This window comes from Streptopelia decaocto, assembly GCF_964273445.1.
Source record: "Streptopelia decaocto genome assembly, chromosome: 1".
Lineage (NCBI taxonomy): Eukaryota > Metazoa > Chordata > Aves > Columbiformes > Columbidae > Streptopelia > Streptopelia decaocto.
In genome coordinates, this window is record NC_138663.1 from 211,162,121 (window position 1) to 211,176,578 (window position 14,458).

At 44.2% G+C, this 14,458-nt stretch overlaps 1 protein-coding gene across 1 annotated transcript in view; it reads left to right on the plus strand.

Annotated features, from left to right (window-relative positions):
* Window positions 1–298: 298 nt before the first annotated feature.
* LOC309435364 (disintegrin and metalloproteinase domain-containing protein 20-like) overlaps window positions 299–14,458 on the plus strand; it is a gene marked incomplete at its 5' end in the record, with an annotated part of 26,289 nt that continues 12,129 nt past the window's right edge. Inside the window, 12 exons of the mRNA XM_082043527.1 lie at window positions 299–358; window positions 886–962; window positions 2,230–2,425; window positions 5,282–5,353; window positions 5,451–5,522; window positions 6,382–6,551; window positions 7,336–7,411; window positions 8,054–8,208; window positions 8,521–8,689; window positions 11,011–11,103; window positions 11,954–12,150; window positions 14,304–14,390. Of these exons, the coding sequence (XP_081899653.1) occupies window positions 299–358; window positions 886–962; window positions 2,230–2,425; window positions 5,282–5,353; window positions 5,451–5,522; window positions 6,382–6,551; window positions 7,336–7,411; window positions 8,054–8,208; window positions 8,521–8,689; window positions 11,011–11,103; window positions 11,954–12,150; window positions 14,304–14,390 (1,424 nt within the window). The remainder of the gene's footprint in view (window positions 359–885; window positions 963–2,229; window positions 2,426–5,281; window positions 5,354–5,450; window positions 5,523–6,381; window positions 6,552–7,335; window positions 7,412–8,053; window positions 8,209–8,520; window positions 8,690–11,010; window positions 11,104–11,953; window positions 12,151–14,303; window positions 14,391–14,458) is intronic.

Here is a 14,458-nt window from a genome sequence, read left to right on the forward strand (position 1 = left end):
GGGTGGGTGGGAAAGGGTGAACAGGGCGAGGAGACGGCTCCGGCTTCCCAGCCAAAATCAGCCTGTAAATAGCATTGCATTAATTTCTGAAATTAATCAGCGCCTCGGCCGTTCCAGGTGGACGCGTCCTATTTAATAACGGCAGAAGGAAACCACCACATCGTCCATCTAACGAGGGCAAAGTGAGGCTCTTCCCCAGCTCTCCCTCCTTAATTTTAGTACAGGGACATAACGGGGAATTAATGGACCCACGTTGGGGATTTCTGTTTTACTTTTCAGAAATTTGATAGCCAAGGACATGCCAGTTTTCACGTACAGTCCGGAGGGAAGGCTGATAACCCAGTTTCCCTATATTCAGGTAAATTTAGATGTCTCTCAATAATGTACCAATAGGCAGAACCAAGTAACACTCGTCCTCATTCGAATATACCAGTGGAGCTAAGTGAGGGACCATAGAATCATTTTGGTTGCGAAAGACCTTTAAGATCATCAAGTTAACCCAACACTGCCAAGGATGGCTTTCTGTGTCTAAAATATCCATTATTTTTGCACCATTTGTTTAAAAAACAAAGGAGGGAAACTGTATGGGGACTAATAAAAACTGGAAAAACAATTTCACATTCACCAGCACACTTGGTTTCCCTTTCACGCTATTAAAGGTCTCAATTTTACTCCATCATGAGAAAAATCAAGAAATCACAAAATACTCCCCTAAAAATTAATTATTATCCAATTATAAGTGCTTAGGCTCCTGGTTTTTGTTTTTTTTTTTTTTTACCAAATAACCCTTCCAAAGTGCTGAAGGGCAGATTTGGGAAGGTTTTCTTTGTCCTTTCACTGATGAAGGGTATTTTTTTGACCCGAAGCCACGTTTGCCCCTTGCAGGACGACTGTTACTACGAGGGGTTCGTGGAAGGTTCCCCGAGATCCATCGTCTCCCTCAGCACATGTTTTGGGATCAGGTAGGGATCTTTCCAGCCTTTCAATATCAAATTAACCACGATGGGGATTTATTTTTTAAAGCATGTAACCTCGATTCCATGCGCGACACTTCCTGCTGCATCTCGCTATTAAAATTCAAATCTTCAGACGCAGCTGAGATTATTTTATTTAGCATTACAGATTTTACAGCGTTTCCACCATAGATTTTGAAGGCAGATATGAACATGAAAATGAATTTTTTAGCCACACAATGTGCTTTATATTCTTCTGGCAGCAGGTTTGACATGTCAAGACATCTCCAAGTTTTACTTTAAAAGACAGTAAACTAGACAAGAACTACTCGACTTTCCTCTTCAGGCGCACTCCATAGATGGGATATATTTATTTCTGATAGTAAAAGGTCTGAATATGAGACAGAAAGTATATCTGAGCTACATTTTTTTTTAAATAAATAGCAGTAAGTTTGAAAATGCTTCATTTTATTTTGTATTATTTTCACCGGCTTTGATGGAAGGAAATTATCCATCCTTCCATGCAGCCATCCATTATTTGCAGCATCCAGCAGAAATGCCCACGTTTTCCTATTGTGACACACAAACCAGTAATTACAAACATTTTAGGAGTAAGTAACTCAAACTCCAGCAAAACTAAGATCCATTGATCCATTAGATGACCACGCATGAGATTTGAGATTGGGTAGAGCCACCTGCACCTCTTTTCTCAAACAAAACATTCCAAACGGTCTCTGAATTAAGTAAATTTTTTTAGGATGCGGACTTATTAGCAGATGCAGCCAATGTAGCTGGGGTGTCTGCAATCAGATCTTCATATGGATGTTCCTTCAAGGGCTGTAGCACGGAGCTTTTATTGCCTTCTCATTTTCATCGAATACATGGAATTCATCTGTAGCTTCTTTTTCCCAAAGCTGCATGACCACTTTTTCAAGGCTGAATCCTAAACCTTGGCCATGACACTTTTTCTTTCCATAGAAGATCTTTTAGGTGAGCTCCTTGTGTCTTCTCAATGGATCGCTGCCCATGGGAACAGTGGTAGGAAAGAGCTGAATCTTCCCTTATCTTCCTTGTCAAAACAAACAAACAAACAAACCAACAAAACACATAAAATATCCCTGATCCAATATCCCTGAAGCCCAGAGGCATCTCCTGGGGTTGCACAGGGCTGCCCTGAATCTCCAGCATCATGCACTTTGCTTCCTTATTTACTAAATAATTTAAGAAGCCATTTGGTTCTCATCTCTTACTGACTCCCCTGTTTGAAAATCCGCAGCGGCGTGTTGCAAATTGGAGATCTGTGGTATGAAATAGAGCCCGTGGAGAATTCCTTGACATTTCAACACCTCATTTACCGAAGGGCGCTGGAAAACGGCTCAAGCGGGCTGTGCCAAGTGACCGAAGAACACAAGGCCCACCTGCCCGAAGATGGAGAATTCGCCAACGGGAGTCGTAAAATCGTCTTTGCTGACGTAAGGACACCCCAGTTACTCATGTTGATGTTGCAGCCTTGTGTCTATATGTACAGTGTATGTTAAATGCCGGAGTGATCTGACCACAGGGAAAATTCTTGTTGCGTTTATGACAGCGGTTTCATAGTATAAAACATCTGCAGGTCTGGAAGCAAATAGGGTTTCTGTGTAGCAACCATGAGCAAAGCGCCTTCACATGGTATGGAAACTATACCTAGAGCCGTGCCTAGGTGTCACACTGCAAAATTAAGACCGCGCTTTGTTTCTGGAGGAGCGTTTGGTGGCACGTTGTCAGGTGCAGATCATCCCACCCTAGGTCGGATTCTCTCTTGAGATCTCTTCCCACTTGCAAATTCATCTCACAAGCTCTAAAAATTAAACCCAGGACTTTAAAATGGTGGTTGAAATGAAAGTGGAAGCAGCAAATGTGATTTTTTTTTAAGATGGCAATAAAAAGGGGATGCATTTAATGCATCTTTACTTCTTGGTGATAAAGATCAACAACTGCTCTCTATCGGTCTTTAGTCAGTATTCACCTTACAGTAAGCAAACGTAAACTCTACTGCCCAACTTTGCTTAAATTACACACCAAAAAAAAGCTTTAGTAACGTCAAAATGCAAAAATATGCTCATTCTTTGCTGTTCAGAAACAGTTTCCGTGTTTTCAAAGGAAATCAGTTTGTTCTGACATCATTTGATACTGGATATTACTGATGGGCTTGTTTTCAGAAGCGCCTCGGCTAGAGAAGCAGTTAATTTGCTTTGATTTGTGGATGCTTTCAGAGCTTGTGAGGACTTTTGTTGTGGCTGTTCCTGCTCTCCAATAAGCCAAGATTAAGCGCTGTTTTTGTACCTGTGAGTGCAGATTATTTATGGCGACAGCCCGGCCTGTGCCAGCATATTGTGATTGCATTCGGTGACAGAAATAAAGAGTGACACTCGGAGATGCTGCCGCCTGATAATAATACAAAGCATTTAGATGAAAGAATTACTGATCAGCTCCCATGGCGGAAATATAGTTTTATAAACTGCTGCAATTTCTCTAAATTTACTGAGAACCTGCCAGGGAAAGAGGATAATTTATAATAATAATTAAGTGGCATTTATTCAACAGAGAAGAGAGATGAATCCCCGTGCTTAGGTAACATCATTTTTTTAGCCATGTATACTTCTGCAGCAGCCAAAACATTTAGAAAGTTGACTTTCTGAGAGACGGAAACTCGTTCTCCTGTCTTCTACCACCAGAACTCCTGGGAACTACTCAAGAGGCGTTTGTAGCGTCAGACTCTTTTTCTCTTGGTTATTTAACCAAATCTGCAGATCCTGAATGCCCTCACAGTCTCTCTGTACACACAATTCCAGTATAAGGAATGACCTATTAGAGAGCAGTGTAGGGGAAAGGGACCTGGGGGTCCTGGGGACAGCAGGGTGACCATGAGCCAGCACTGGGCCCTTGTGGCCAGGAAGCCAATGGGACCTGGAGTGGGTTAGAAGGGGGTGGTCAGTAGGTCAGAGAGGTTCTCCTGCCCCTCTGCTCTGCCCTGGGGAGACCACACCTGGAATATTGTGTCCAGTTGTGGCCCCTGAGTTCCAGCAGGACAGGGAACTGCTGGAGAGAGTCCAGCGCAGCCACCAAGATGCTGAAGGGAGTGGAGCATCTCCCGTGTGAGGAAAGGCTGAGGGAGCTGGGGCTCTGGAGCTGGACAAGAGGACACTGAGGGGGGACTCATTCCTGGGGATCAGTATGGAAAGGGGGAGTGTCAGGAGGATGGAGCCAGGCTCTTCTCGGTGACAAACAATGATAGGACAAGGGGTAATGTGTTCAAACTGGAACACAGGAGGTTCCACTTAAATTTGAGAAGAAACTTGTTCCTGGTGAGGGTGGCAGAGCCTGGCCCAGGCTGCCCAGGGGGGTTGTGGAGTCTCCTTCTGTGCAGACATTCCAACCCGCCTGGACACCTTCCTGTGTAACCTCATCTGGGTGTTCCTGCTCCATGGGGGGATTGCACTGGATGAGCCTTCCAGGTCCCTTCCAACCCCTGACATTCTGGGATTCTGTGATTCTGTGTGTGATTCTGTGAATAACCCCCCAGATTACCCATTAATCAATGGCTACCAGCAATTAACGTGCTGGGTGTACAAAATGTTGAAGTCAATGAGTCTTACTCAACCCACGACTGAGCACATTACGCTTAGAGCAGATTTAAATGATCTAACTGCCCGTGCACAGGTAAATGTGCAAAGGGCACAAGCAAAAAATACCAATAAACTTATTTTTAGAGGCTGCTGGATGCCAGAAACAGAACATGGTGCCTCTCACCATCTGCGTCTATCGGTGACCGTGCTCCCATTTGCTGCATTATGCAGGTGTGATGGGCAAAACTAAGAAAAAATCAGTTATTTTTGTGCATTTCGCATGGCTTGAACTATTTCACTTCAGGACCAGCTTTTATCTGCAATTATCTGCTTACCCTCCTGGTTTCTAGCATTGAGCTGCTTGATGCAGTTCAAGGCTCAGTTCTCCCTTTGACGCAGTTTTAGTGGTGCCAAGTTTAACGATTAAAATAAACGCCCTGAGCACGTGCGGTCTCAGCTGATTTAACATGAGCAATGCCTGATAATCCCTCTGTTACCAAGAAAATCCCACTTACAACATTGTTCCATCTCAATCTCTCTGCTCTCACCCTCATTACACTCATTAACACTTCTCTTGTGCATAATTGCTCCGTGTTCTCATACTTAAGGGAAATTCTGGATTAGTTTGTGTAACACCACCTTGGTTTTTTGCAATGTGACATAATCTTCAAAGCTCCTGATTGTACCTAAATAATTACAGTGTGATTTTTTTGCTTCCAGGACGTCCTTGATCCCCCCCTGGTTATGCCCACCAGATATTTGGAGTTGGCTCTAGTCACAAACAAAGAGCTGGTGAGCATCAGAAATCATCTCCACACTATGGTTGTGTAATATTTGGGGTGGTTCCTGGCGTATAATGTTGTAACGCAACCCTTCTTCCCTTTTTCAGTTCAAAGTTAAAAACTACAATGAAACCGAGATGCTACATATGTTCCTTTCCATCAGCAATCTCCTGAACACGGTGAGTTTTAATGAGGTGGTAATTATGACAGCCACTCTGCTCTACCCAATGGATGGACGTCCAACCAACTGCCCTGGGAAGACAAATGATCTGTGCTTGACTGCAGCTACTCTGCAGGAACCCATGTGTTCCTCAACACGATAAAACCCACTTTAACTGTTAAAAAATTGCTTTCAATATGAGTGAAGTCAGTTTAAAAATAATTGTGAAATCATCCCTATAAAATGGTTGATTTGAAATATGCATTATTGTTAATAAATACTATCTGGTATGTCATTATGTCATATGAGGAGCATGGAGGGTGTTGTCTCTTCCCCCAAGTAACAAGTGACAGGATGAGAGGAAACGGCCTCAAGTTGCGCCAGGGGAGGTTGAGGTTGGATCTGGGGAACAATTTCTTCCCCAAAGGGCTGTGGGGCATTGGAACAGGCTGCCCAGGGCAGTGCTGGAGTCACCATCCCTGGAGGGTTGGACAGACGGACATGAGGTTCTCAGGGACATGGGGCAGTGCCAGGGGTTGGGATAATGGTTGGACTTGATGATGTGGAGGGTCTTTTCCAACCAAAATGATTTTGTGATTCTATGATTATGACCTCCCTTTCTCTTCATCCTTTCCTTGCTCTGAGTCCTCCAAAACAGGACATGAATTTTTCTCTTAGAGAATCATAGACCAACAGAACAATTTGTGTTGGAGGGATGTTCCCAGCTCCCCAGTGCCCCCCCTGCCATAGCAGGGACATCTTCACCAGCTCAGGTTGCTCAGAGCCCCGTCCAGCCTGGCCTGGGATGTCTCCAGGGATGGTTCATCCACCACCTCTCTGGCCAACCTGGGCCAGTGTTTTACCGGAATTTCTCCCAGGTCTACAAGCCCATGAAGCTGCAGGTCGTCATCAGCGCCGTGGAAGTGTGGACCAAGGCCGACCAGGTGGCGACCACCCGCAGTCTGGCCCAGACACTGGAGGGATTTGCTTTGTGGTGCTACAAGGATGCCTTCGGTCGTATTAATTACGACCATATCCAGTTATTGATGTAAGAATCCTGCGTTTTAATTACTCAGCTCATGTACCGGCTGTGGGGAGATAAGCAGGGAGCAAGAATTTTTTCATCTCTTTCTTCTTCTAATTTTTACATATATATGCTGATAAGTCTTTTGTCCTGGTGGTATCTCATGGAAAAAAAAAATGTAAGTACTGAATCAGTCCATGTACTAATCAGGTCATATTTGTCATGCAAATTGATACAAGAATTCGCTTTTCCCTTTCACTGTCCTCTTTTGTGTTTTTCCACACGTGTACACACGCACTGTACAGCTCATTACCAATTTCTAATAGTTGTCTGTGACTGAATTATTTTAATTGCATTTTTAGTTTTTACTCATTTTTGTGTAAACAAGCCACTCATTTTTTAGCTATAGTAATTAATTGTTATATGGTTTACAGCTCACTATGTCAATTAAACCTTTTTGCTAGGATGAGGGAGTTAATATTAAACTGCATTAAGCTCAGTCACTTGTTTCACTCATTTGCTTATTAAGCCCTAGTGCCTTGTTATTGTTTTGTCCATTCCTTTTTCCTTTTTTTGGGGGGAAAGAAACCTTCCCCATAGTAAAATTATCTCTCAAAAATTATTGAATAGGTAGTTTTTTCAAATAAATATTTCAGGAGAAATGGGTGCCACTGGGTTTTTCTTCCAGAAAGGAGCTCCTTGTTACCCAAAAAACCACATTATTTTCCAGCTGTAATTCATGCGATGCATCCCGTTCTTGAGACAAAGCTGTTCTGCGTTTCTTTAATGTCTGGATTTCCCCCTGCAGTGGTGAATATGACGAGGAGCGGGGATTCGCCTGGAAAAGGTCCATGTGCACGCTGAACTCCATGGGTGTCGTCTCGGTAAGGGGAGACCTGGCGGGTCTGCTGCCCGAAAGGAAAAGTAAACGTTTCGTATTCACGGTGAACTTTGGGAGTTAAATCTACTGTAGTCCTGGGCTATTTTACCAACTGGCAGGTAACACCTAAACTGGGCGTCAAAAGGAGTCGATGCTGGTCTTGGTTTTGCTGTCTTTATAAAGATGGGATGGTAAAGGAATGATTCTCCAATGCTTCCCCAGACCAACTCTTTAAGGGTTCTTTAGTTCCCTTAATTGGCTGTTTGTCAGTGCGAGTCCCCAGCTGGCACAAATGTCACAATTACTGAGCAAAACTTCGGGAGGGTTAATGGTTTTAAACTAAAAGAGGGGAGATACAGGCTGAATATAATGAAATTGTTTCCCCTGAGGGTGGTGAGAGCCTGGCCCAGGTTGGCCAGAGAGGTGGTAGATGAACCATCCCTGGAGACATCCCAGGCCAGGCTGGACGGGGCTCTGAGCAACCTGAGCTGGTGAAGATGTCCCTGCTCGTGGCACTGGGGAGCTGGGAATGTCCCTTAAACCCAAGCTATTCCATGATTCCATGAAATCTACATCTGAAGTTCTCCACGTCAACACACGCTGACTTGAAACAACACAGACCTCTGTTTTTCCTCCCTGACTGCAGTTTCCTGGCCACAACATCACCAGCAGCGTGTTGACGCTCGCCCACGGGATCGGCCACAGCTTGGGCTTCAGCCACGACGACGCCAAGAAATTTCGTGGCCGATTCTGCAATTGCACCTGCTCCCGGACAGGATGCATCATGAGCACATCCCCAGGGTGAGCGAATCTTCTTCATCCCCCAGTGAATCTTCTTCATCCCCCAGTGAATCTTCTTCATCCCCTAGTGAATATTCTTCATCCTCTAGTGAATCTTCTTCATCCCCTACACCACCAATGCTCACCCTTGCTTCGTGTACATGATCCTGATTCCCATATCCCTATAGATGAAAAAATGAGAGAAAAAAATGCTTATTCCCCCTAAAACTGCCCATATTCCTCTTTGCTAGTTAACTTATCTATTCTTGGAGCCCATCAATTACTTTATGTATATGACATGGTTATATATAATTAATATTTCTTTTCTTACAGAAATTGCTTAGATTTCAGCAACTGCAGTGTGGCAGAATATTACGACGAAGTGATAAGAAAAGACCTACCCTGTCTACACAACATACCGTCTTTAAAGCCATTTCTTCTCGAAGCCTGCGGCAACGGTGTCTTGGATAAAGGGGAAGAATGTGATTGCGGCATTGATGAGGTTACCAATTAAATATTTCACAGTGTTAGAGCAGTGTTAGCAAAATTTTGCTGGTTTTGCAACTATAAAAGCTCAGTGACTCACGGGAAGAAACAAGCTTTGAAATGTTACGCATTCAAACGAGCCCACGGGCTCCCATTTCTGTGAACTCCTTTGAAGTGGGGATTTTTCTCAAATACGGCTTTATTTGTGGGCAAAATATGCATTATATGTGTAAATCTATGCAGAGAATATTTAGAGGTAAATTCAGTTTTTCTTCCGCGGCTGTGGAGGGACCTTTTGTGGCAGATTATCTGCAGAGCTAACAGTGGATTCTGATAAATAGTCGCGCTGCTGGGATGGAAATGAGACCTCCCTGTGCCTCATCCACATGGAACGGTGTTTTCTAGCTGTTCTAATCTTCGTAAAAATGAGGGGTCTAAGGGAAAGAAAATTATCTGATCAGTCCCACAAAGTGACAGACTCTGCAGAAGTCTCTAAGTTGTTCTATATCCAAGCAAATTATGAGCATTTGCACCTTCTTGTCTATAAAAGAACTGTGCCCTTGTGGCCAGGAAGCCAATGGTACCTGGGGTGGGTTAGAAGGGGGTGGTCAGTAGGTCAGAGAGGTTCTCCTGCCCCTCTGCTCTGCCCTGGGGAGACCACACCTGGAATATTGTGTCCAGTTGTGGCCCCTCAGTTCCAGCAGGACAGGGAACTGCTGGAGAGAGTCCAGCGCAGCCCCCAAGATGCTGAAGGGAGTGGAGCATCTCCCGTGTGAGGAAAGGCTGAGGGAGCTGGGGCTCTGGAGCTGGACAAGAGGACACTGAGGGGGGACTCATTCATGGGGATCAATATGGAAAGGGGGAGTGTCAGGAGGATGGAGCCAGGCTCTTCTGGGTGACAACCAGTGACAGGACAAGGGGCAATGGGTGCAAACTGGAACACAGGAGGTTCCACTTAAATTTGAGAAGAAACTTGTTCCTGGTGAGGGTGGCAGAGCCTGGCCCAGGCTGCCCAGGGGGGTTGTGGAGTCTCCTTCTGTGCAGACATTCCAACCCGCCTGGACACCTTCCTGTGTAACCTCATCTGGGTGTTCCTGCTCCATGGGGGGATTGCACTGGATGAGCTTTCCAGGTCGCTTCAACCCCTGACACTCTGGGATTCTGTGTGATTCTGGGATTCTGTGATAATGAGAGTTTTTCTATTTCTGTTCTTTATTCTGTTCTATTTACCCCCAAGTCAGGGAAATAAGTGCTCTTCTGAGGCACCCGCGTGTTGGTATCTTTACAGTTCTAAGTCCAGGATCCAGGCGGTTGTGACTGTTCGGAAAGTTTGATGTTTCTTTCAGTGGAAACTCTTGTTTGTGTTCTGCCTAATCCTTATTTGCACAAAGCTTTGTCAAAACTCAGCCTTTGCACTGACCTTTCCCACATATACCCAGGCTTGGACTGAATATCCTGCTCCTTGTTGGTGAAAAACATTCACCTGCTTTAAAAAATTATGCCAGAAGAAGCCAAATTCTACTACTTCCCTTCATCTGCCTTTGGTCCTTCCCGTAACCATCCCAGACAAAGTTTGCACATCCCCACCTTCACCTCAAAACATAAGTTTTACACAATCCCACATTTTCTCTCAAATATCACATTACAAATTCCGGCCCTCTTCAAGAGACCCAAGAAAATCTTGTTTTCCATCAGCAATAACGTCCCTGTTATCTCCTCTTCATCAACGTGTGATCAATTAATTATTGTTCCTGTCCCCTTTCCTATGTTAAAAAGCCATTAACCAACTTTCCTTATAAAGCTGTTACGTCCCAGGTATCTTTAAAATGTGAGTAATTAATTATGCTTATGTGACAAAGTTCAGAGTCCAGCAGCCCCAGCACCTTGAATGATTTGGGATTGGGAATCCGAAATTGTAAATAAATGGTGGGTTATCGCTGAAAGGGTGGAAAAAGGGAAGGAAATATATTATAGAAAGGGAGACTAATCTCTACCATTTTGCTCAGAAGGGTTACAAAGCGTTCTGGAAACATTAATGAACTTGTTCTTAGAGACCCCTGTGAAGCAGATTGGCTGATTAACAGAGATGGAATCATTGGTGTTGAGGGAAAAATGCAAATTGTTTTAAAAATGTCTACACGAGACGTATTACACCTCAATTCCCCCTCCAGAACGTCCAAAGTTCGAGGAGGAGCAAAACCCAGATGTTTTTAATCTCTTAATTTCCTTTAATTGTGTGTCTCTTAAGATAGGGAAAATTATCCAAATATTACTTATTTCAACATTGCTATTTATTTCGAAATTATTATTTCTTTCCTAATTATTATTTACTTCCAGCGTTGCCTCCAAGAAGGATGCTGCGTTTCCTCCACCTGCTTGCTCGCTCCTGAGGCTTCTTGTTACAGAGGTGGATGTTGTCACAAATGTGAGGTAAGTTATAACAGGAACAGCTGCTATTGGCTTTGTAATGTAGGATAAACTCATTATTTAATTGTTTTTTTCAAAGCTGTTACATGTTTTGATGTTTATTTCCTCTGTCTCTCAGTATATCTGGTCAGAAAATAAGCATAAACCTGACTGGAAACTGCTCACGCTGAGGTAGGAAACAAATAGTTTAGAAACACCAAAATGATGTCAAAAAGCATCGGCAGGAGCAGCAAAACGAGGGTGTAAAGACAGAATCAACAAAGCCAACACAAGCGTCGGTGTCACGGACCAAACGTCCGATGATTACAAGTCTGAATTAAAGGAATTTTAAAACCCCATTGATGATTTTGAGCTTTTAGGGAAAATCCAGCAAGACGGTGTTTGTAGCGGCACTTCAGATTCAACCTGAAATGCACAGATTTTATAAAAAATATCAGCAATCACCATTTGTATGTTTCAGTCAGACAACAAGGACTTACCCCCTTGCGCTCCCCTGGTCCTTATTGGAAATTCTAGTTGCTATTTTTCATCTTATGCTTTTGGGGCATTTCCCAAGATTTTGCCACAGGGGTTTAGAACAATAGAACAGTTTGGGTTGAAGGGACCTTCCCAGCTCCCCCAGTGCCCCCCCTGCCATGAGCAGGGACATCTTCACCAGCTCAGGTTGCTCAGAGCCCCGTCCAGCCTGGCCTGGGATGTCTCCAGGGATGGTTCAGCCACCACCTCTCTGCCCAACCTGGGCCAGGCTCTCACCACCCTCAGGCCACAATTTCTTCCTCATGTCCGGCCTGAATCTCCCTCCTTTAGTTTAAAACCAATAATATTAAAAACTCATTTTGTGTTTTTTTTATAGTTTCGGGCAGAAGGTAAAGTCTGCAGAGACGCCATGGGTGTATGTGATCTCCCAGAGTACTGCAATGGTACTTCGGCGCTCTGCCCCTCGGACGTGTTCAAGCAGGACGGAACCCCGTGTGGTGACAACAACCGCTGCTACGACGGGAGATGCCACAGCCACGGGCAGCAATGCAAAGTTCTGTTTGGCAAAGGCAAGTTACCCGAGGAACTGATGGATCATCTGGTTTGGGATAACACATCACCTCGTGTTTTCTCACCTTTCCCTGCTCTTTGCTTTGAAAGTCTATTTTCATAGAATTGTGGAATAATAGAATCATTTCGGTTGGAAAAGACCATCAAGATCATGGAGTCCAACCATTCCCCCACCCCTGTCCCTGCCCCATGTCCAGAGAACCTCATCTCCGTCTGTCCAGCCCTCCAGGGATGGTGACTCCAGCACTGCCCTGGGCAGCCTGTTCCAATGCCCCACAGCCCTTTGGGGAAGAAATTGTTCCCCACATCCAACCTCAACCTCCCCTGGCGCAACTTGAGGTCATTTCCTCTCATCTTATCATTTATTACCTGGGAAAAGAGTACTTGCATGAAAAAATGCTAAAGAATACTTTTGAAATACTCCATGATTTTATAACAATTGCTATCTATCTATCTATCTACATATATATATTTCTAATCATAGAATCATTTTGGTTGGAAGAGACCCTCAGGATCATCGACTCCAACCATAACCTAAGTCTAGCACTAAACCGTGTCCCTAAGAACCTCGTCTAAATGCCTTTTCAACCCCTCCAGGGATGGTGACTCCAGCACTGCCCTGGGCAGCCTGTTCCAATGCCCCACAGCCCTTTGGGGAAGAAATTGTTCCCCACATCCAACCTCAACCTCCCCTGGCGCAACTTGAGGCCGTTTCCTCTTGTCCTATCAGTTGCTATAGCATTGGACTCTATGTTCTTAAAGGGCTTTCCAGCCTAAATGATTCTGATTCTATATATTTATTTAGGGTAACGTAAATTTTCAGGCAGGAGATGCTGCAGTGCTGCTCAGGAGCATCCTGGTGTGCAATGGGAGCAGCAGACACAGACAAACCTCGTCCGTTTGCCAGCAGAGGGTCCCAGAAACAAAAAGATGTGCTGGAAACTGCCGTTGAGATCGCTTTTATGCTTTTAAAAGCAACCACACCCTGTAATTCACGCACTTAAATCTCCCCCAGTTCAAACTTGAATTTTGAGTGCCTGCCCACATCCTCTTGCAGATTATTTCAGTTCCGGAGGAAGTCACCGAACTTCCCCCGTGCATGTGTCCCCAAGCTGCAGCAGATCTGTTCTGCACTCCCTCGTTAGCGATACCAGTAACGACCATCACCATCCAAGCTTATTTATGAACATACGAGCTCTCTGTCAGTACGACCACAGTCCCACCACATTTACGAGAAGTTTGGAGTCTCTGGGAACACCTGCACACTAAGACAGTAGCATTTGTCATGAAAGTCATTGCTGGAAATGGCAAGGATGTTGATCAAGCAATATATTTTGATCAAGCAAAATATTTTGATCAAGCAGAATATTTTTGTCACCATTTCTACCAAAGGAATTGTCACATGAGCATTTACACAGTTCTAATCTGGCCAACAGTGATCTCGGCCACCTTTGAAGGACAGCAGGTTCTATTTTCAGAGCATTTTGGATGCTTTAAAATTTGTAAGTAACAACTAATGTGAGTCCTGCATTGACCGCAGGCTCTTTTCCCTCACTGCTCTGTTATTCTTACACAACACTCAGTGAAAATAAGGATGTTCTGGAAAAAATTGGGAGTCCCCTGGTTTAGAAATAGTTCGGCCTTCCCAAAATCCAGATCTGTGCGCAGCTTCTAACAGGAATTACTATTGCTAATGCTAAATATAATGGTGGTGACTCTGGTTTAAGGGTAATCGCAAGATATATTGACCTGTGTCACACAGCAAGTCAGACTTAAATGAAAAAAAAACACATGTTGGGGTAAGATTTTAGGCTTTTAATCCAATTTTATGTTCCATGTTGCTCTGTATAAATGACCACAGTCCATTCTGATCATGGGCTGATCTCTTGGTGGCAAATCTGTTCATTTAGCCACTTCATTCTAACATTGATTATTCTGATGCAAAACAAAACCAAAATAGGTGAAAAATATATATGTATATATTGCCCGTAAAACATGGCAGGTCAAAAGCAAGATGCGGTTGAGCAGAACTTTATCTCAAGAAAAACAAAAATACAAAATCACCAGGGGGGATTATGGGGGCGTTGATAGTCCCTGTCTCTCTGTGATCACCCCCATTTTCTGTGTCCCCCCGCTGCCCAACCTGCCTCCTTCAGCTGCTTCAGGGAAGTGAACATCATCCGAGGTGACCGGTGCGGGAACTGCGGCTGGAATGGAACATACTACACCAAATGCCAGGAACAGTAAGTGTTACTGGTGGTTACTGGTGGTTAATGGTGGTTACTGGTGTCCCACTAGCCCAGGCAGGACC